The following is a 22,220-nucleotide window of genomic DNA, read 5'->3' as shown; positions in this document are numbered from 1 at the left end:
GGCGCGCGAAGCTAAGCAGGGCTCGGCGAGCTCAGGGCATGGAGGGGAGACCGGAGCACTGGGCGCCTGTGCGTTGCTCTAGTGTGGACGGGACGAGTAGTAACACGCACCTGCACCCAGTGCTCAGAGCTGTGCAGCTCATTCCCTTGGTCTGCGTGCGCCAGCCTTCGGCGTGGTAACGAGCCAGATGCAACCACGGGTCGTGGGGCGGCGGGGGAGTCGGGTTCCCTGCTGGCTCTGAGAGGGGGCTGGGAGACAGACCCTGCCACTTCTGTGCTGCTTGTGTTACCGAGGGGGCGGGTCCCGGCCTGAGCCGTGTGACAATCCCTAGACTCCCAGGTCACGCCGGCAGTGCGATTGACTTCACCAAGTCAATTACCTGGAGTGGGGGCAGATGTAAATCCGTCCCACCTGAACAGATGAGTCGGGCAGGCCGAGACGGACAAAACTCCACCTGAAATCGAGAGCCCAGGTCCGTTCCACCTTAAATGACCCAAGTGAAGCGGGAAAGGAGACCCAGCTTACACGAAGGACCTTTGTCTACCAGCGGGGAGGTCGGAGCCAGCCTGGACTCAGCAGTCGTGTAGGCAGAGTCCACCTTTAATCCACAGTCCATGGCAGGGAGGGACAATTCCACCTTAAATGCTGGTGGGGGAAGTGGCTGTGGGGCACAGGTGGGCTGCCCCATCGCCCCGCCCTGCCCTGGTGCAGGGAGTGGGAGGGACTCATGCTCATTGGTGGCATTCCAGCAGGCCACGCCCCCGGCCTCACACCTGGGGCAGGTTGGGGACCACGAAGGTGCTGTAGGCCCCGCCCAGCAGAGCCTCCACGTGGCTGCGTCTCACCAGCCAGCAAGGGGCCGGGTGGGCCGGCAGAGGCGAGTCCTTGAGCAGCTTGGTGACCCGCTGGGCGGGCACCGTGGTCCCCGCTCTCTGCAGCCAGGCCAGCCGCTCCCCGGGGCCCCGGCGCAGCTGGATGGCGGCGTGCTGGAACTGGCCTGCAGGGGCGAGAGGGGCACGGGGTGACTTGGGGGAGCCCTACTCCAGCCACACACACCCTGGCGATGCCACGAGCCCCCCAGCCCCTTACCCAGCAGCCCGCCGGCCTGGGCTGAGAGCCCGCTGCCGTCCAGCACGTAAAAGCCAAGGTGGTCTCTCTGCAGGGCGCTGGGGTGTCTGTACCGATGGTGCTACACCAGGAACGCCAGCCCTGTGCCCAGCCACAGTGTCACGTTGGCACCCAGCCCCGGGCGGCTGGTCCAGGCTGGGCGGCCGAAGGGCAGGTCCAGGGCTGCCTCCCCCTGTAGGGCCACGCCCTGCAGGGTCACATTGATGGCGTAGCGGAGCCGGGGACGCCCCACCAGCACCGTGATGGCATCTAAGTAGGTGCGCAGCTGATCCTCGGAGCCCTGCCGTGGGGGGGCACCAATCAGGTGTCCGTAGACAGACAGCCCTGCGGGGACAGAGCACAGGCCACAGCTGTCATGGAGCCATCAGGGACCCCATCTTCTCCACATGGCCCCCCCCAGGATCTCCTCTATCCCTGCAGAGCCAGGGAGGGAACCCAGGCATTCTGGCTCCCTTCTCTAACCACCAGCCCCCACTGCCCTCCCATGGCCAGGGAGGTAACCAGGCATCCTGGGGTGCTGTACAGCAGGGCTGGGGGGGGGTGTCTCACCGCTCAGGGGGTTGGTCACCAGCTGGAGCAGGTCTCCTGGGTGCCCGTCCAGGGTGAAGCACAGCATCTCAGGGGAGTCGGGCAGGCGCGCCACAAAGTGGGGGTCTCCACTTTGCGAGAGGCTGGTGGCCCTGTCGGTGAGCAGGCGCCGCACGGCTGGCTCGTGGGAGCGGAACCGGGCCTGCAGCAGCCCCCGGATGGTGAAACAGGCCCAGAGGCGCTGCACAAAGCGCCCCACCTGGCCCGGGGCTGGGGAGCAGCCGAAGGGGGTGGCCCCCGTGCCGTTGGCTGGGATGTCGTTCTCCAGGCTCAGCGGCCCGGCCTGCCCGTGGCCCTGGGCCTGCACATGCAGCTCGGCGGCCCCAGGAGCCAGGCGCCCGGGCACCACCAGCTCGGAGCCCTGGAAGTCGTGGGGGAAGCGGGCGGTGGTGCGGTCGGCACCGTGGCCGTGGGACAGGGCCACGTCGTGCAGCAGGGGGTGGCCAGCTCCCGGTAGAAGCCCGCCAGCTGCAGCGCGGCGTCGGCGTCCTAGTGGATGCGCCGGGCCACGCCCCGGTTCTCCAGCGCCAGGTGCCGCAGGAGGCCGTAGTCGGCGTCGGCCCCGAAGGCCAGGCCGAAGAGTGCCATGGAGCCACCCAGGGCCTGCCGGGCGTTGGCCAGGAGGCGGGAGCCCGAGGTGACGCCCGCTGTGGGCTCCCCGTCCGTCAGCAGGATGAGCAGGGGGATGCGGCAGGCAGCCGGCTCCGGGGGGCTCCACCCCAGCACTGCAGCCGCCTCCAGCAGGGCTCTGTTCAGGTCAGTCCCTGGGGAGGGGGAGGCAGAGGGTCCTAACTCCAGGCTTCCGCTGACCCCTCCGCTCCACTCCTGGAGCAGGAGAGGACCCAGGAATCCGGGCTCCCAGCCCTTCCCCCACTCTACCCACTGCCCCGAGCCAGGGAGAGAACCCAGGAATCCTGACTACCAGGCGGCCGTGGGGGAGCTCCAGGAGTGCGGTGGGGAGCAGGGCGGGGGCGCGGTGAGGGGGAGCTCCGGGGGTGTGGTGGGGAGCAGGGCAGGGGCCCGGCTGGTGGTGGGGGAGCTCCGGGGGTGCGGTGGGGAGCAGGGCGGGGGCCCGGCTGGAGGGGGAGAGCTCCGGGGGTGCGGTGGGGAGCAGGGTGGGGGCCCAGCGGGGGGGGAGCTCCGGGGGTGCGGTGGGGAGCAGGGCAGGGGCCCCAGGGGAGCGAACGCCCAGGCACTTACAGCCATCGGCTTCCACGCGGTGGATATAGTCCTTGGCACTGCGGACGTGGGGGGCCGTGGTGGGCACGGTGCGCGCGGGGCTCCAGACGTGGACGGTGTCGGAGAAGGTGACAATGTTGAAGGAGTCCTGCGGGTGCAGCTCGCTGAGGATGACGTCCATGGCTGTCTTGGTCTGGGCAGAAACGCAGGGGGGTGACGCGGCCGGCAGGGCCGGGGGGCGAACCCTGAGCCAGCAGCAGGAGGACGGGGCGCTCGGGGGCCGGCTCGGCGGGTCTCGCAGCACCTTGCGGCTGGGGGACGGCCCTGCCCTGAACAGCCGCATGACGGGGACCATGAGCCCATACAGATGAGATCAGCACACGCCCAGCCCAGCCCTGCGGCGACCCAGAGAGGTGTCGGTACCGGGGGAGACCTGACACCAGACAGACACGCCCAGCCCAGCCCTGCAGTGACCCAGAGAGGTGTCGCTACTGGGGGGAGACCTGACACCGGACAGACACGCCCAGCCCAGCCCTGCGGCGACCCAGAGAGGTGTCGGTACCGGGGGAGACCTGACACCGGACAGACACGCCCAGCCCAGCCCTGGGGCGACCCAGAGAGGTGTTGGTACTGGGGGGACCTGACACCGGACAGACGCCCAGCCCAGCCCAGCAGCGACCCAGAGAGGTGTCGGTACCGGGGGGAGACCTGAGACTGGACAGACACGCGCAGCCCAGCCCTGCGGCGACCCAGAGAGGTGTCGGTACCGGGGGGAGACCTGACACCGGACAGACACGCCCAGCCCAGCCCAGCAGCGACCCAGAGAGGTGTCGGTACCGGGGGAGACCTGACACCGGACAGACACGCCCAGCCCAGCCCAGCGGCGACCCAGAGAGGTGTCGGTACCGGGGGAGACCTGACACCGGACAGACACGCCCAGCCCAGCCCAGCGGCGACCCAGAGAGGTGTCGGTACCGGGGGGAGACCTGACACCGGACAGACACGCCCAGCCCAGCCCAGCGGCGACCCAGAGAGGTGTCGGTACCGGGGGAGACCTGACACCGGACAGACACGCCCAGCCCAATGCTGTAGATCTGTGGCCGTTGGAAAGAAGCTGCAGAGGTGATTGCGTCCAGTGCCCTGCGCTCCCGGCCGCGTTTCCCACCCTGCGGGCTGCGTGCCGGAGATTTGCTGCTGGCGCTAGCGTCCTGCCCGAGTGCTGCCTTGGAAGGCCCGTGTGCGGCCGTGCCGCTGGCAGAGGTGTGGTCATACGTCTAAGCCATTCCGTGTTATGGCCCCGTCACAGCGCACCGCCCCAGCATCAATGCGGCTTGGCTGGGCTTGAGTCGTGGCCAGAGCGAGCACATGATGGTGCAGCTGCTGGGCAGGTGGCAGCCCCGCATGGGTCCTAATATTAACCAGATTAGTGAGCAAAGGGTGCAGAAAGGCTCTGCCCAGGGCGGGCCGCCCAGCCCAGCTCCGCTGAGCTCTCGTGGCCAGTCGGTTTCTGTAGAAATGGCGCGTGTGAAGCCCCAGCTGAGGCTTCGCCCAGCGCCCCTGCTCGGTGCTGCTTGTTCAGACCAGGTGCTGAAGCTGTACTGGAGGCCGACCTGTTGGCACAGCGGCGCTCGGTCTCTTTTTGTACGAACGGCCCCACTGACGCGCGAGTGACGTTCTCGTTTGCCTGTGGATGGACTTTCTAGTTTTACGCGTCACGCCAGGGCTGCTGGCTGCGCGCCTCGCACGAGGCCCTGCCTTGCTCCTCCCGACGACTTCCTCTGCTTATTTCTTGGTCTTTGTAAAATAAGGGACATCTGCCAAAACGACCCCTTGGAAGTCCCCTTGGGAGCTTTACAGGCGGCCGCGTCGTGGCCGAAGGGAGCCGAGTTAGTCTGTGTCTTCACAAGCGCTGCGGCGGCCTGGCTCGCAGCTACTCTGGCGCACGCGCGCTCGTGGGCAAAGACCCACTTCGTCAGCTGCCACCAGCCGCCCGGGGGGTCTCGCGCGGGAAAGCCCGTGCTGCAGAACAGCTGTTGGTCCAGCAGGTGCCCCAGGACTTGGTGCTGGTGTGGGAGGGAGCGCGCTGCGTGCGTACGAATGGGCGCATTGCCGCTGCAGCAGCGCCGCGAAGGCACCTGCCGCCCGGAGCTCATCCCCGGCCCAGTGAGGGGAGCTGGAGAGGCAGGGGGGTCTGGGAGAAAGCGCCGTATGACAGGCTAGAGCCAGGGCAGGGCCCTCTGCCCCTGCTCCCGCCCAGCCTGGACGTGTGCTGTGCAGCCCATCCGAGCCCAAAAGCTCTCGTGGCCGACTCATTTGGGAAGTGCTGCTCGAGGCACTTTGCCCCGGCGTGACCCTCTGAGCGGCGCCCACAGCGTGCCAGGCAGCGCCATCCTACAGCGGGAGCCGGCTCAGGGCCAGGGCCTGGAGACACAAGCCCGGTGCTGACTGGCCCCAGTTCTCGCGCGCAGAGAGGACCTTCTGCTAAAGTTGGTTCCCAGGCACAGAGCTGCGCTGTCCGACCAGGTGTGGCTCACCCGCCCACCCCCGGGGCAAGGAGGAGATTAGAACCTGATGGTGCAAAGAAAGGCCTCAGCCAGTTAGCTCCAAAATGGCAGATTCCCCAGGATGGTGCACAAAGGTTGTGCTCTACCAAAGAGCAACGGAAATGTACAGGTGCAATGGGTTTGTTCTGTTACTCACGCTGACTGCTGTACCCACTGGGTGCTGCTACCAGAAGCTGTAGGATTGTACCAGGCGCTGAATGTTTGGACAGAGCCGGTGACATGACGCCATTGATGTAGAAGCATGAGGTGTGTGTTGAAGGAGTTTGTAATTCTGACATGTCACCGTTGTTCCCTGACACTGGTCTTGCAACCTCTCACATGAGAAGGGACATTGCAAGTCTATTGCGTGGCATGGAAGGGGAAACTGAGGCACACAGCCATTTGGGCGGTCTGCCCCCCCACCCCCCCGCTGGCGCAGGCTGTTGCTGGGGAATGCAGCAGACCCCTTGGAACTCTGCGCTGCAGCTGGGGCCCCTCACATTCACACCCTGTCTCTGGTTTGCCCCCACCCTGGTGCCACGTCCCAGCAGGGAGACAAGCCCGAGGGCGGCTGGGCTGCGTGGCTCCACTCTGCCAGGAGCCCACCCTAAGGCCTAGACTTTCCCAGACTCCCGGCCGGGCCGCATGGGGCGGAGGGACCCCAGCGCTTCCATGGCCCGAGACGCCCTCGCTGTCTGAAGGGCTTGTCACGCGCCTTAGCCCCCGGCTCCTGCTGGCCCAGCTCTCAGGCCACCCGCAGTTCGCAGGGGGCTGCTTCCAAATGCGCCCGCGCCCTCTGCCCCCCACCCCAGCAGCTGCCCCTCACCTGCGTCATCTTGGTGCCGTGCATGGAGCCGCTGACGTCGATGACGAACACCACGGTCTTCCGCACGGGGGCAGCCCGCGGGGCGCGAAGTCGTGGACGAAGTAGCCGTCGTAGATCTGCCGGAGAGGGAAGGGCACAGCCCCGGGGCACTGGTGGGGGGACAGCGAGGGCGTGGGGGTGCACGCAGCTGCTCCCCAGCGCAGCCCTCCCACCCGCCCGCTGGAGACGGTGCTGCCTCTCCGCCCCCTCCCGCGTGGACCTGTCCCAGTTCGCTCTGCCCCAGCCTCCCTTCTCGCAGGCTGCAGAGCTGGGCCTGGCCCCGGCCCCATTCCGAGGGCTTGGCCAGGGCAGTAGCCGGCAGCCACATAGGGCTTCTTGGCGCTGCGCAGGGTTGGCCCAGAGGAGCCTGGAAGCCAGGGCGGGTGCCAGGGCTCAGAGAAGAGCTAGCTGCACCCGGGGCGGCTGGGCAGGGGCTGGGAGCAGGCAGCTGGAGAGGGATGGCGGTGGCGCACTCCCTCCGCGACAGGATGGACCGACGTGGCTGCTCTTCCGGTCTCACCTGCACGTCACCGGCCACGTCTGGCATGGCCACGTCGTACTGCACCACGAAGTCGCCCATCAGGCCGGTGCCGGAGAAGGCCGCCTGCTCCTGGGGGCTGGGGCTGAAGAGCACCCGGGCGCAGTGGCTGCCCTTCTCCCCCCGAGTGGAAGGTGGAGCAGCGGCATCCCCTGGGGAGAAGTGGGGCCATCAGGGCTGGGTGGAGGCCAGGAGCCCAGGCCCGCGTTACACCCCAGGCTCTTCCTCAGGAGACCCTGGCTGGGGCCTGTCACCGCCTGGGCAAGAGGGCGAGGAGGCTGCAGAGAAGGCACGGAGACAGAGCCAGCTGGGTGCCATCGGGCGCCCTGGTGCAGCCGCTGCCGGGCTCCTGCCCCCATCCCAGGGCCCATACGTCTTGCGGGGAGCTCAGCAAGAGCACAGGGTAGCACCGGCCTGTGTGAGCGACCCCTGGAGCATGAGCCAACGAGGGGGCGGTGGGTAAGTGGGGCAGGAGGAGGGAACGACAGAGGAGAAAGGGGCCAGTCAGCCACTTCTCTGCAGTGCTTGTACACTAGCGCCAGAGGCCTGCGGACAAACGGGAGGAAGCAGCGGCCCTGGCAGAGCGTGAGAAACAGCTGGCACAGGGGAGGCTTCGCGTAACTGGAGCACGGTCACGGAGGGGTCTGAACTGTTCAGGAAGGACGGACGGGGGAGAAGAGGAGGAGGAGTTGCGCTCTGTGAGAGGGGCAGTGTGATCGCTCAGAGCTCCAGCATAGGGAGGGAGAAAATCCCTTGAGTGTCTTTGGGTTAAGCTTAGAGGCAGAAGTACCAGAGGTGATGCTGTAGTTGGTGTCTGCGATAGAGCGCCAGATCAGGGAGCTGAGGTAGATGAGGATTTCTTCAGACAGCCAAGAGAAACTTCCAGATCATGGGCCCTGGTTCTCACGGGCCCACACCCTGACTTTTGCTGGGAGACCAACACAGCAGCACACAGACAATCCAGGAAGTTTTTGGAGAATGTTGGGGATAACTTCCTGGTACAAAGCGAAAAAGCCGTCCAGTAGCACTTAAAGACTATCAAAATCATTTATTAGGTGATGAGCTTTCGTGGGGCAGACCCACTTCTTCAGCCCATTAATATCTGGCCTGGGCTGGCTCTGGGCTGAAGAAGTGGCTCTGTCCCACGAAAGCTCATCACCTAATAAATGATTTTGATAGTCTTTAAAGTGCTACTGGACGGCTTTTTTGTTTGGATAGTATATGGACCAGCACAGCTACCTCTCTGTTCCTGGTACAAGTGCTGATGGAGCCGACCAGGGGCCTGCAGCTCACAAACAGGGAAGAACTAGTGGGAGAAAGAGAACTGGGTGGCAACCTGGGCTGCCGCGACTATGAGATGGTGGATTTCAGGATCCTGGCAAAGGGGAGAAGGGTGAGCAGTGACACACAGACCCTTAATTTCAGAAGAGCAGATTTTGACTCCCCAAGAGAACTGAGTGGCAGGATCTCCTGGGAATGAAGACGAAGAGGAAAAGAGTTCAGGGGAACTGGCAGTATTTTAAAGAAGGCTTATTGAAGGCACAGGAACAAACCATCCCACTGCACAGTAAGAAATGCAGACATGGTAGGCAACCAGCTTGGCTTAACAGGGAAATCCTTGGCCAGCTTAAACTCAAAAGGGATGTGTATAAGAAGTGGAAACTTGGCCAGATGACGGAGGATAAACGTACGGCTGGAAAATGCCAGGGAGTAATCAGGACAGGAAAGGCACAATTGGAACTGCAGCTGACGAGGGATGTGAAGGGTACCAAAAAGGGTTTCTACAGGTGTGCTAACAATAAGGTGGTGATCCGGGAAGGTGTGGGGCCGTTACTGGATGAGAGCAGTAACCTAGGGACAGATGAGGTAAGAAAAGCTGAAGTACTCAATGCTTTTTTTGCCTCCGTCTTCACAGATAGGGACAGCTCCCACACGACAGTGCTGGACAATGCAGTATGGGAAGGTGGAGGGCAGCCATCTGTGGGGACGGAACAAGTTCAGAACTATCTAGAAAAACTAGATGCACACAAGTCCATGGGTCTGGATTTAATGCACCCCAGGGTACTGAGGGAATTGGCAGATGTCATTGCTGAGTCTTTGCCCATTATCTTTGAAGACTCTTGGTGATCAGGGGAGATACCGGATGACTGGGAGAAGGCAAACGTAGTGCCCATCTTTAAAAAAGGAAAGAAGGACAATCCAGGGAACTCTAGACCGGTCAGCCTTACCTCAAGCCCTGGGAAAATCATGGAGGGGATCCTCAAGGAATCCATTTTGGAGCACTTGGAAGAGGGGAAGTGATCAAGAGTAGTCAGCATGGCTTCACCAGGGGCAAGTCCTGCCTGAGCAATCTGACTAGCTTCTATGACGAGATAAGAGGCTCTGTGGACATGCAGAAGTCAGTGGATGTGATATACCTTGACTTCAGCAAAGCTTTTGGTACAGTCTCCTACAACATTTTTGCCCATAAGTTAAGGAAGTACTGAGTGGATCCATGGACTATAAGATGGATAGAAAACTGGCTTGACGGTCAGGCCCAACAGGTAGTGGTCAATGGCTCAATATCTGGATGTTGGTCGGTTTCAAGCGGAGTGCCCCAAGGCTTAGTTCTGGGGCCAGTGTTGTTCAACATCTTTATTAATGACCTGGATGAGGGACTGGGTTGCACCCTCAGCAAGTTTGCGGATGACACAAAACTAGGGGGAGAGGTAGATACATTGGAGGGTAGAGAGAGAATCCAGAGTGACCTGGATAAATTGGAGGACTGGGCCAAAAGAAATCTGATGCAGATCAACAAGGAGAAGTGCAGAGTCCTGAACTTGGGACAGAAGAATCCCAAGCATTGTTACAGGCTGGGGACCGACTGGCTAAGTAGCAATACAGCAGAAAAGGACCTGAGGATTCTGGTGGATGAGAGGCTGGATATGAGTAAACAGTGCGCCCTTGTAGCCAAGAAGGCTAACGGCATATTCGGGTGCATGAGGAGGAGCATTTTGAGCAGATCTAGAGACATGGTTGTTCCCCTCTATTCAGCACTGGTGAGGCCACATCTGGAATATTGTGTCCAGTTTTTGGGCCCCCCCAGTATAAAAAGGATGTGGATTTGCTGGAGCAGGTTCAGCGGAGGACAATGAAAATGATTAAGAGGCTGGAGCACAAGACCTGTGAGGACAGGCTGAGGGATTTGGGCTTGTTTAGTTTACAGAAGAGAAGACTTAGAGGCGATTTAATAGCAGCCTTCAACTTCCTGAAGGGGAGCTCTAAAGAGGATGGAGAGAAACTGTTCTCAGTGGTGTCAGATGGCAGAACAAGGAGCAATGGGCTGAAGTTGAAGAGGGGGAGGTGTAGGTTGGATATTAGGAAAAACTCTTTCCCCAGGCGGGTGGTGAAGCACTGGAATGTGTTGCCTAGAGAGGTGGTGGATTCTCCATCCCTGGAGGTTTTTAAGTCCTGGCTGGACAAGGTCCCGGCTGGGATGACTTACTGGGGGTTGATCCTGCTTGATCCCTTCCAGCCCTGGGCTTCCATGGTCCCTGCCAGAAGAACATCTCTGGGCTCCAGTACTGTGCTGGGACTTTGGGCCCTGCAGCTGGAAGCTTCAGCTGACCGCCCAGTGGGAAGGAGGAACAGGCGCTGGAGGCCTGCTGGATTCTCGGCCCTGGCTTCCGGGGGCCCTGCTGCAGGAGGGGTCTGGGGCAGCTCTCTGGGGTGCTGCATGGGAGGTCTGAGAAGAGGGTGACAGCCCCCCCCGGCTGCGGGCGCTGCTGAGTGGGACTGCGGGGTCACAGGACGGCCGCCAGGCCTGCGGGGGACCTGGGAGGGCCAGCGCCCTGGGCAGCAGGACACCTCGCTCCTACCCAAAGCTATCCCTGGCAAACTGCCCATCCGTCCCCCCACGGCTGCCCTGGCTGGGCCCTGGGGCTCTCAGGCCGCAAGTTCAAGGCCCAGGCACAGAGGCACCTTCACTCCCTCCAGGCAGTGAGTGGTGTTGACGCCGCAGCGGGAGGCAAAGGGCCCCTGGGCCCCCGCTGGTTTGGAGGCCAGTGAGCGACAAGGGTGGGATTTGGGCCTGGTGAGGGCGAGAGCTGGAGCGGCTGCCCAGCGGCAGAGGGTGCCCAGGGACAAGCATCCAGATAAGCACCGCAGCACGACTCAGGCAAACCAGCGAGCTGTGCCCAGGCCACGTGAGCGACAGAAGAGGCGACAGCCACCCTGGCGCACCCTGTCGTGCGCGAAGAGCGAGCGGCGCCTACCTCGCACGGCGTTGGTGAGCAGGCGGCTAGTGAGCAGGGGCAGCACGTGGACATAGGCAATGCTGGTGCGCTCCGAGATGCTGACCTCCACGGTGAGGTTGGCCACCACCTGCTGGGGCCGCACGCTCACGGAGTGCTGGTACCTGCCCAGGTGCCGCTGTAGCAGCTCCTCATAGCTCAGCTGGAAGGACACCTGGCCGCCGGGCGCCACGCTCGCCGAGACCCGGAACGTCTCTGTCTCCCAGTCCCTGGGGAGGGGCAAGACTGGGGCTAGGACCCAGGAGCCCGGAGCCCAGCACCCTCGGCTCTAAGTGGAGATACATCTCTGGAGGCCTTAAATAGCATGTGGAGTCATTGACGTATGGCTGTATTCAGCCCTGGTCCAAGACACCTGGCGCTGGGCTGCAGAACCCTCCCTAGACCTGGGGAAGGGAAAGAAAAACCTCCCTGTCCCCTTTGGTTTTGGATGGATTGCCCTGGGGAGTGAATGAGGTGTGAATGGGATGGTGGGAGACCAGCACCCCCAGGTACTGGCAAGGGTTGGAGAAGGTAGATCCAAGCCCAGTGAGAGGAACAATGGAACCCGTGAAGTGGGCCCATTGGGAGAAGACTGGACACCTGGAGGCCTTGGGAGTCACCAGCAAGTGCCGCCTTTGGAAGCACCACCCAGGAGAAGGTGCTCAATGCATATTCATGAGCTTGATCTCCCAGATTATGCATATGCATGAGCCGGCTAACTGGTGCAACCTGCACGCCGGAGAGGATGCTATCAGTGACGGCGTCTTGCACAGGGACCTCGGGCTTGTCTTGTCAGCACTGGAGCACTGATCTGGATCGGCAGACGCCCGGCTCCACCCTTGCCCCAGCTAACTCACCTGGCCACGGTAGCGTGGGGAGCAACTATTGGCACCAGCAACAAGACGGGGGAGAGAGAGAGAGAGAGAGTGTGTGATAGATCGTGTGCAGATTGCTCTGTGTGTGTGTGTGTAATAGATCGTGTGCAGATTGCTCTGTGTGTGTGTGTGTGTGTAATAGATTGTATGCAGATTGCTCTGTGTGTGGGTGTGGGTGTGTAATAGATCGTATGCAGATTGCTCTGTGTGTGGGTGTGTGGGTGTAATAGATCGTATGCAGATTGCTCTGTGTGTGTGTGTGTGTAATAGATCGTGTGCAGATTGCTCTGTGTGTGTGTGTGTAATAGATCGTATGCAGATTGCTCTGTGTGTGTGTGTGTGTAATAGATCGTGTGCAGATTGCTCTGTGTGTGTGTGTGTGTGTGTGTGTGTGTAATAGATCGTGTGCAGATTGCTGTGTGGGTGTGTGTAATAGATCGTGTGCAGATTGTTCTGTGTGTGTGTGTGTGTGTAATAGATTGTATGCAGATTGCTCTGTGTGTGTGTGTGTGTAATAGATCGTGTGCAGATTGCTGTGTGTGTGTGTAATAGATCGTGTGCAGATTGCTCTGTGTGTGTGTGTAATTGATCGTGTGCAGATGGTTGTGTGTGTGTGTGTGAGTAATAGATCGTGTGCAGATTGCTGTGTGTGTGTGTGTAATAGATCGTGTGCAGATTGCTCTGTGTGTGTGTGTGTAATTGATCATGTGCAGATGGTTGTGTGTGTGTGGGTGTGTGTAATAGATCGTGTGCAGATTGCTCTGTGTGTGTGTGTGTGAGTGAGTAATAGATCGTGTGCAGATTGCTGTGTGTGTGGGTGTAATAGATCGTGTGCAGATTGCTCTGTGTGTGTGTGTGTGTGTGTGTAATAGATCGTGTGCAGATTGCTCTGTGTGTGTGTGTGTGTGTGTGTGTAATAGATCGTATGCAGATTGCTGTGTGTGTGTGTGTAATAGATCGTATGCAGATTGCTGTGTGTGTGTGTGTGTGTGTGTGTAATAGATCATGTGCAGATTGCTGTGTGGGTGTGTGGGTGTGTGTAATAGATCGTGTGCAGATTCCTCTGTGTGTGTGTGTGTGTGTGTAATAGATCGTGTGCAGATTGCTGTGTGTGTGTGGGTGTGTGTAATAGATCATGTGCAGATTGCTCTGTGTGTGTGGGGTGTGTGTGTAATAGATCGTGTGCAGATTGCTGTGTGTGTATGCGTGTGTGTGTGGGTGTGTAATAGATCATGTGCAGATTGCTCTGTGTGTGTGTGTGTGTGTGTGTAATAGATCGTGAGCGGATTGCTCTGTGTTTGTGTGGGTGGGTGGGTGGGTGTGTAATAGATCGTGTGCAGATTGCTCTGTGTGTGTGTGTGAGTAATAGATCGTGTGCAGATTGCTGTGTGGGTGTGTGGGTGTGTGTAATAGATCGTGTGCAGATTGCTCTGTGTGTGTGTGTGTAGTAGATCATGTGCAGATTGCTCTGTGTGTGTGTGGGTGTGTGTGTAGTAGATCGTGTGCAGATTGCTCTGTGTGTGTGGGTGTGTAATAGATCGTGTGCAGATTGCTCTGTGTGTGTGTGTGTGAGTAATAGATCGTGTGCAGATTGCTCTCTGTGTGTGTGTGTGTAATAGATCGTGTGCAGATTGCTGTGTGAGGGTGTGTGTAATAGATCGTGTGCAGATTGCTCTGTGTGTGTGTGTGTGAGTAATAGATCATGTGCAGATTGCTGTGGGTGTGTGGATGTGTAATAGATCATGTGCAGATTGCTCTGTGTGTGTGTGTGTGTGTGTAATAGATCGTGTGCAGATTGCTCTGTGTGTGTGGGGGTGTGTGTAATAGATCGTGTGCAGATTGCTCTGTGTGTGTGGGGGTGTGTGTAATAGATCGTGTGCAGATTGCTCTGTGGGTGGGTGTGTGAGTAATAGATCGTGTGCAGATTGCTCTGGGTGTGTGGGTGTGGGTGTGGGTGTGGGTGTAATAGATTGTGTGCAGATTGCTGTGTGAGTGTGTGTAATAGATCGTGTGCAGATTGCTCTGGGTGTGTGTGTGGGTGGGTGTGTAATAGATCGTGTGCAGATTGCTGTGTGGGTGTGTGTAATAGATCGTGTGCAGATTGCTCTGTGAGTGTGTGTGTGTGTGTGTGTGTGTAATAGATCGTGTGCAGATTGCTCTGTGTGTGTGTGTGTGGGTGGGTGTGTAATAGATTGTGTGCAGATTGCTCTGTGTGTGTGTAATAGATCGTGTGCAGATTGCTCTGGGTGTGTGTGTGTGGGTGGGTGTGTAATAGATTGTGTGCAGATTGCTGTGTGAGTGTGTGTAATAGATCGTGTGCAGATTGCTCTGGGTGTGTGTGTGGGTGTGTGGGTGTGTGTAATAGACCGTGTGCAGATTGCTCTGTGTGTGTGTGTGTGTGTGTGTAATAGATCGTTTGCAGATTGCTCTGGGTGTGTGGGTGTGGGTGTGGGTGTGTAATAGATCGTGTGCCGATCGCTATATGTGTATTACCAACAAATGCAGCGTTTTGCCTTTTCCCGTGAAGAGACCCCGGCCCGGCCCTTCCAGTGCGCCGTAACCGTTGGGCTCTGCGCCCTGCCTGGCCCCAGGGATCGGACCCAGGAGTCCTGGCTTGCGGCCACCTGCTCTAGCCACTAGGTGCCAGGGTCTCACCTGGTGCCCACGTGAGCCGCCGTCTTGCGCTGCCTCCGGGCCTCGTCGTACATCATCTTGGCCTGATGCTTCTCTTTCACCTCGGCCACGTAGCGCTGGTCGTTGATGGTTCTGGGATGCGGGCGAGGAGGGGACGCTGGGACTCGGCCCCCAACCCGCCCGACAGGCGCGCACGTGAGGCGGTGGGTCTCCTTCACGTGATGTGGCTCTGGGGACCCTCTGGGGACCGTTCTCCAGCCCCACACCCGTCCGTCCCCACACACCCCATCCAACCCTCATACCCCCACCCATCCGTCCAGGCCTCCACACCCCTGCCCATCCCCCCCACCCCATCCATCCGTCCCCACCCCCCCACACCCCGTCCATCCCCACATACACCCGTCCATCCCCCCCACCCCCTCCACCCGTCCTTCCCCACCCCCCATCCATCTCCCCCCACACAACCCCCCGTCCATCCCCCCCCACACCCCGTCCATCCCCCCCATGCCCCGTCCATCCCCACATACACCTGTCCATCCCCCCCACATACCCCCATCCGTCCTTCCCCACCCCCCATCCATCTCCCCCCACACCCGTCCTTCCTCCCACACAACCCCCCGTCCATCCCCCCCCACACCCCGTCCATCCCCCCCACGCCCCGTCCATCCCCACATACACCTGTCCATCCCCCCCCACACCCCCATCCGTCCTTCCCCACCCCCCATCCATCTCCCCCCACACCCGTCCTTCCTCCCACACAACCCCCCGTCCATCCCCCCCCACACCCCGTCCACCCCCCCCCCACGCCCCGTCCATCCCCCCCGCCGCCTGCTGCCGCCCCGGCTCTCACAGGGAGAAGCTGGCGATGAAGGCGGCCGCGGGCAGGTCGAGGTCGAAGGCGGCCGCCTTGGGCTGGCTGTGGGGGTTGCTCAGGGCGGCCTGGACGCAGGTGGCGGCGCAGCGGGACACAATGGTGGAGCGGACGGAGAAGCTGCTCATGGTGAGCTGGGAACAGAGCCGGGAGCGGGTCTCCAGGGGGCCTGGCCCTGCAGCTGGCCCCCGCCCCGGGCTGGCAGCGGGCGGGGCCGGGAGGGCCAGAGCCCCGTCGCAGTCAGTGGGGCCAGACCCCGGCCGGGAGTCACGGGCCAGAGCCCCGTCGCAGTCAGTGGGGCCAGACCCCGGCCGGGAGTCACGGGCCAGAGCCCCGTCGCAGTCAGTGGGGCGAGCAGCTCAGCTCTCCATCCGCTGTCCTGTCCCTTGGCACTGGCTGTTCCCGCCGCTGCCCCCCAGCCCCTCACCCCATGGCGGTAGCGCCGCAAGCAGCCCCCGCAAGACGAGTCGAGCGCCGCGCTAGGCGCTGCATAAACGGACGACAGCTGCAGGCTGGGACGACCGTGGGGGCTGGGAGCCCGGACTCCTGGGTTCTCCCGGCTCTGGGGCGGGCAGTGGGGCTGGTAAGTAGAGCGGGCAGGGCGGGGAGCCCGGACTCCTGGGTTCTCCCCGGCGCTGGGGGGGGGGGCAGTGGGGGCGGGTGGTTAGAGCAGGGGGCTGGGAGCCCGGACTCCTGGGTTCTCCCCGGCGCTGGGGGGGCGGGCAGTGGGGCTGGTAAATAGAGCGGGCAGGGCGGGGAGCCCGGACTCCTGGGTTCTCCCCGGCGCTGGGGGGGGGCAGTGGGGGCGGGTGGTTAGAGCAGGGGGCTGGGAGCCCGGACTCCTGGGTTCTCCCCGGCGCTGGGGGCGGGGGCAGTGGGGGCGGGTGGGTAGAGCGGGCAGGGCGAGCAGCCCGGACTCCTGGGTTCTCCCGGTTCTGGGGCGGGGGGAGGGCAGTGGGGGCGGGTGGTTAGAGCAGGGGGCTGGGAGCCCGGACTCCTGGGTTCTCCCCGGCGCTGGGTGGGGGGCAGTGGGGGCGGGTGGGTAGAGCGGGCAGGGCGAGGAGCCCGGACTCCTGGGTTGTCCCCGGCGCTGGGGGGGGGGGGCAGGTGGGTAGAGCGGGCAGGGCGAGCAGCCCGGACTCCTGGGTTCTCCCGGTTCTGGGGCGGGGGGAGGGCAGTGGGGGCTGGTAGGTAGGGCGAGCAGCCCGGACTCCTGGGTTCTCCCCGGCTCTGGGGCGGGGGGGGGCAGTGGGGGCGGGTGGTTAGAGCAGGGGGCTGGGAGCCCGGACTCCTGGGTTCTCCCCGGCGCTGGGGGGGGGAGTGGGGGCGGGGGGGTAGAGCGGGCAGGGCGGGGAGCCCGGACTCCTGGGTTCTCCCGGCTCGGGGGGGGGGGGGGGGGCTGAGGTGCTCTTTGAATTAGGCGATCAAGGTGAGGGCCCCCTTTTGCCCCCTCCCCGCCCCACTGGAGGGGCGCAGCCGCGTTCTCACCTGTGGCGTGTGGGGGTGCCCGGGGCTGGGGCGAGGGTCCCGGCAGAGCAGCAGCGCCAGGGCCGGGAGCAGCCGCTGGCCCAGCCGCCCTGGCGGGGTTCCGGGGGGGGCCGGCGCTCAATGTCGCATTCAGCCCGACAAGGCGGCGATTGTCCGCGCCGCGGCTGGAGGGCGGCCAGGCGGGCGGCTGAGAGAGGAGCTGCCGGGGCAGGGCCTGGGGCTCCGCTGGGCCCCCGAGCTGGGCTTCACCCGGTCCCCTGTGCCCCGGGGGGGGATTCCTCCGAGGGGGGCCAGCACCCCGCCGGCTCTGGGGGACGGGACAGGGCGGGGTGGCTCAGAAGGGGAGGGGCCTGTCCCCGGGGGGGCTGAGCTCCAAGGAGCCCCGGGGGGGCGGGCTGGTTCGGGGGGAGGGGCCTGTCCCCGGGGGGGCTGAGCTCCAAGGAGCCCCGGGGGGGCGGGCTGGTTGGGGGGAGGGGCCTGTCCCGGGGGGGCTGAGCTCCAAGGAGCCCCGGGGGGGCGGGCTGGTTGGGGGGAGGGGCCTGTCCCCGGGGGGGGGCTGAGCTCCAAGGAGCCCCGGGGGGGTGGGCTAGTTCAGTGGGTGGGGCAGGCCGGCCGGCGCGCCCGCGGGAGACTGAGGCGCACACGATGGAAGGGCCTGGCCCCGTGAGCGCCCCGCACCACTGGGACCACCGGGCAGCTGCCCCGCAGGCCGGTTCTGGGCCTGGCCGCCGGGCTGTGAGCGGGGAAAGCCGGGGCCAGACGCCAGGAGCCCGGCCCCGCAGCGCTGCCCTGCTCTAACCCCTACACCCCCCTCCCCTCCCTTTCCCACCAGGGAGAACCCAGGAGTCCTGGTGTCTCTCCTTGTGATGGAGTGGGGGATACCCCTCTCTCTCTCTCTCTCTCTCTCTCTGTGTGTGTGTGTGTGTCACAGAGGGTGTGGGGCTCCTGCTGAGGGTAACCCTGACGACCAGGTAACACCTTTGTACTGCAGACAAAGGAGGAGGTGGAGCCTGAGGGGTTTGAATTGGAACTGGGAGTTGGAAGCAGCGAGTCTGGGCTGAGGGAGAGAGAGACAAAGGAGGGGGCCAGGCCCCAGCTCTGGGGGCCCCTCGGGGCCTCCTCTCCCCAACATGGATGGGACTGGCTGTCTCTGCCGGCTGTACTGACTCCTCTGTATGATGCTGTGTCCTGTCGGCTAATAAACCTGCTGTTTTCCTGCTGAGTGAGAGACTCTCCTGCCTGCGGATGGGGTGCAGAGCTTGGGGGACCCCAGAACCCCATCACACTGGTGTCAGGAGTGGGATGTTCTGCACCCCGAGGATGGAGCATCCAGCAGTAAGTGACCGGGGCCCCGGAAGAAGTGGGGCCTGCAAGACCCAGGTGTGCTGAAGGGCAGTGAGGTGCAGCTCCCCAAGGCGGAGGGGCCTGCGGCTGAACCCAAGCAACTGCGGTCGTGGTCCTCGAGAGGGGGTGTCACACCCGAGCAGGGGTTACCCCTGGGAATCTGTTGGAGTCGGTCCCAGAAGGTGGAGGGGCCGAGGGCCCAACCCCCAGAAACAAGTGACCCACAAGGAGGCTGACACTGAATGAGTTCTTCCCAAGACAGGGTGCTCATGGCCCTTGAGAGCGGGTGTCACACTGAAGAAGGGGTTCCTCTGAGAGTCTGTTGGAGTCGGTCCCAGAGGGCAGAGGGGCCTACGGCCTAACCCCGGGGAGCTTGTGACCCACAAGGAGCCTGGCACACTGAAGGGATTCTTCCAGGAATCGTGGGGTGCAGAGGGCATCAGCCTGAGAGCCTGCAACCACGCTGAGCAACTCCACTGTGAAGTGGCAGCACCTGGAAACCGAATCAAGATTAAAGAAGCTGGACAAGGCAGCGTGGATGTGCAGTGGCAGAGGTGAGGGTTAAGGAAAATCCTGCAGAGGTGAGCCCGAATCGGGGCAGGGAACCCTGGACTGCATGGAGCTCTGAACCGAGTGGCCTGCCACAGCTCAAGGAGGGAAGGGGCGATTCCAACCCATCATCTACTAGTGGCCAAGACAGACCAGCAAAGAGTTTTCCAGGCCTGGGCCGAGGAAGGTGCCTGTGTATCTGGGCAGGAAAGCAGCTGATCCACTGGGAATGGCAAGTTGTCTGTGAGAGAAGCTGCTCCACCTTCTGTGTGTGTGTGGAGACCAGCCGGGGGGCTGGGACAAAGGAGAGAGTGTCTCCCATTGTCTGTCTGTGTTGAACAGCAGCAGCAGCCTGGGGAGAGAGCAGAGCCTGCGTTTGGAAAAGGTGCCAATGAGGAAACTAGCCCATTGTCTGAGGAAGATTCCCCAGCCTGGGCTGGCTGGAGAAGGATCCACCAGAAAAGAGCATTCCAGGTGTGTCTCTGAATCCAGCCATGGGGCTGGAGCAGAGGGAATGGCTCCGGAATGGGGCAGTGGTGTCCCTGCTAAGGACACTGGTCCTTGGTGCAAGAAAAGTGCTTCTGCTTCTGGGGAAGTGAATCCTTTGCCTGAGCCTGTGGGGGGCTCGAGATGGGGCCAAGATCCCAGAGCTGGATCTGAGGGCAGCTGAAGCCCAGATGAGCAGTGGGCCTACCTCTGTGTCTCTCAGGGGGGATGATGCTTTAACTTGGTCTGATCCAGTTAGTATCATCAGGGAATCCCAGAGACCAGACGATTCTGGTACTTGTTCTTTGCCTGATGCTGAGGTGTTACTGGGAGGGGGTGAGAGGACTCTGTCCTACCAGAGTCATCCTCTCGCCAGGACACAAGAACAGATGGGCAAAGGAGTTATGCTGACTGATGAAGATAAAGGAGCTGGTAGCAGAAGGGAGGAAAGGGATCCTAACCTTCTGTCCGGTGGTACTGGCTGTCTGCCTGGAGGGGGATTACGTGGGAATCTGCCTGATGGGCCAGAAGTGATCCTGGGTGTAGGTGAAACACAGGAGCTGGTTGTGGCTCAAGGGAGCAGTGCCCCTGTGGAGCCAGACAGGGGTGAGTTATTGTTTGGGGGAGGTCTTGAGGAAGAGAGTTTCCCTGAAACTTTTCCTGACCCGTCTGTGGGGACTGCAGAAAATGGGAGTGAGGTGAAGGAAAGTGAACAGGAAAGGTGCTTGTCTGTAAGAGCCAGAGCAGCCCCTTGCCTGGGGAGAAGTTTGTTTCAGCTCCTGATGGCCAGGACCTGCCTGAGTGTGAAACCACTGGCTGTGCTCTGCAAGGGTCCAAAGCAGGCAGGGTAAAAGTTTCTCAAGAATTGGAAGTTGATGCAAGTAAAGTGAAAACTATCAGGGAGTGTGAGCAGCCCTGTGAGAACCAAGTAAAACAGCTGCACAGTCAGTCTCTGTAGGATGCAGGAGAGCGCCAGCAATTCCCATCTTCAGATGGTGGAAACACTTATACTCTCATACTGGATTCGACTTCTGATTCCATGGGGAGGCAGTAGTTGGAGGTGGAAAGACAAAGGAGCTTTGGGCCTGGTGGGCCAGTAAGGGATAAACAGGGATTCCTCCATGTGGATTCTGCGTCTGGGACTCACAAAACAACTCTCAGAAAGCAGTTTGGTTTGCAAATTTCCAGGCTGGCTGGGAGGGGGCCGTCTCCCTGAGATCATCAATGGCCCAGCTCTTGTTAGAAGGGAGGGTACAGCCAGAGAGATCAGATTTCCACCCCAGGGGGCAAGGGAGAAGATTAGAACTTGATGGTGCTAAAAAAGGCCTCAGCCATTTATCCCCAAAATACCAGATTCTCGAGGATGTTGCACAAAGGTTGTGGTCTACCAAAGAGCAACGTAAATGTACAGTTGCAATGGGTTTGTTCTGTTACTCACGCTGACTGCTGTAACCAAGGGGTGCTGCTACCAAAAGCTGTAGAATTGTACCATGTACTGAATGTTTGGAAAGAGCCGTGTGACATGATGACATTGATGTAGAAGCATGAATTGTATGTTGAAGGAGTCTGTAACTCTAAAATGTCACCATTGTTCCCTGTAACTAGTCTTGCAACTTCTCACATGAGGAGGAACATTCCAAACCTATTGTGTGGCATGGAAGGGGAAACTGAGGCACACAGCCATTGTGGTGGTCTGGCTAAATGCCAAGGATGGAAGCATTTGTACCTTCCTTTACTGGAGTGTAACTGAATTCCAGACATTGGCTGGAGCAGCTGTATGGGCTGGTGGTCAGATGGGGCAGGGCCCAGACCAGAAAAGACCCATTTGATCTGTTGGTGCTGCAGCATCTGTATGGGCTCTGCCTGCCCGATTTGAGAACGTGGCTGACGGACCGGAGACAGAAGCAGGGAGACTGACCAACCTGAGGGAACTAAAGGGACTTGTCCGGCTGCATCACATGAAAAGGGCCAATACCAACCTCCTGAGTTGGAGCCTCCCCCAGCAGGATTATGACATGGGGGTGGTGCACATCAAGGGAAGCACCGAGGGTACAGCCGATGCCCGATCACGAGGGGAGGGCCCCGAACTTCCCCAGGTCACTGGCTGAGTGACCCCGCTCAGTTCGGTCTGGAAGGGGGGAGAGATGTGATGGAGTGGGGGATACCTGTGTGTGTGTGTGGCTCACAGAGGGTGGGGAGGGGCTCCTGCTGAGGGTAACCCTGACGACCAGGTAACACCTTTGTACTGGAGACAAAGGAGGAGGTGGAGCCTGAGGGATTTGAATTGGAACTGGGAGTTGGAAGCAGTGAGTCTGGGCTGAGGGGGAGAGAGACAAAGAAGGGGGCCAGGCCCCAGCTCTGGGGGCCCCTCGGGGCCTCCTCTCCCCAACATGGATGGGACTGGCTGTCTCTGCCGGCTGTACTGACTCCTCTGTATGATGCTGTGTCCTATTGGCTAATAAACCTGCTGTTTTCCTGCTGAGTGAGAGACTCTTCTGCCTGCGAACAGGGTGCAGAGCTTGGGGGACCCCAGAACCCCATCACACTCCTATTGCTCTACCTGCCAGGCCCCTTCTCCCCAGGGCCGGTGCCCACCCCCTAGCTCGGCTCCCCCCCGGTACACTGAGGCTCGGGCCCCCTGGGGCAGAACCAGCAGCCGGGGCGGGGCGGGGCGCTGGCTGCGCTGTGCCCGGGAGGCTGGGGCTCTGGTCCTGATCCTGATCCCGATCCTGGCCAGGGCGTGGAGCAACGGGGCCCGGACTCAGTTCGGGGGCCCCTGTGTCGCGCCCAGCTGGGCGGGGCCACCTCTTTAGACATCCGCTGCTGGCAAGGGGGCCAGGGCCGGGCTGGGCGCTGGGTTA

General features: G+C 61.5%; 1 protein-coding gene across 1 annotated transcript; it reads right to left on the bottom strand.

The window, feature by feature from the left end:
• Positions 1-590: 590 nt before the first annotated feature.
• ITIH6 (inter-alpha-trypsin inhibitor heavy chain family member 6) lies at positions 591-17,079 on the bottom strand (the record flags this gene model as incomplete). The annotated part of the gene is given in 12 exon segments (XM_075017879.1): positions 591-997; positions 1,090-1,452; positions 1,678-2,157; positions 2,160-2,480; positions 2,917-3,088; positions 6,265-6,329; positions 6,332-6,380; positions 6,824-6,993; positions 11,095-11,342; positions 14,643-14,753; positions 15,472-15,626; positions 16,981-17,079. Coding segments are annotated over 12 exon segments (2,463 nt in total), but the record flags the coding sequence as incomplete, so codon positions are not given.
• Positions 17,080-22,220: the final 5,141 nt, after the last annotated feature.

This window comes from Carettochelys insculpta, chromosome 22, assembly GCF_033958435.1.
Source record: "Carettochelys insculpta isolate YL-2023 chromosome 22, ASM3395843v1, whole genome shotgun sequence".
In the NCBI taxonomy this organism is placed as follows: domain Eukaryota; kingdom Metazoa; phylum Chordata; order Testudines; family Carettochelyidae; genus Carettochelys; species Carettochelys insculpta.
This window is presented reverse-complemented; position numbering and strand designations above follow the sequence as displayed.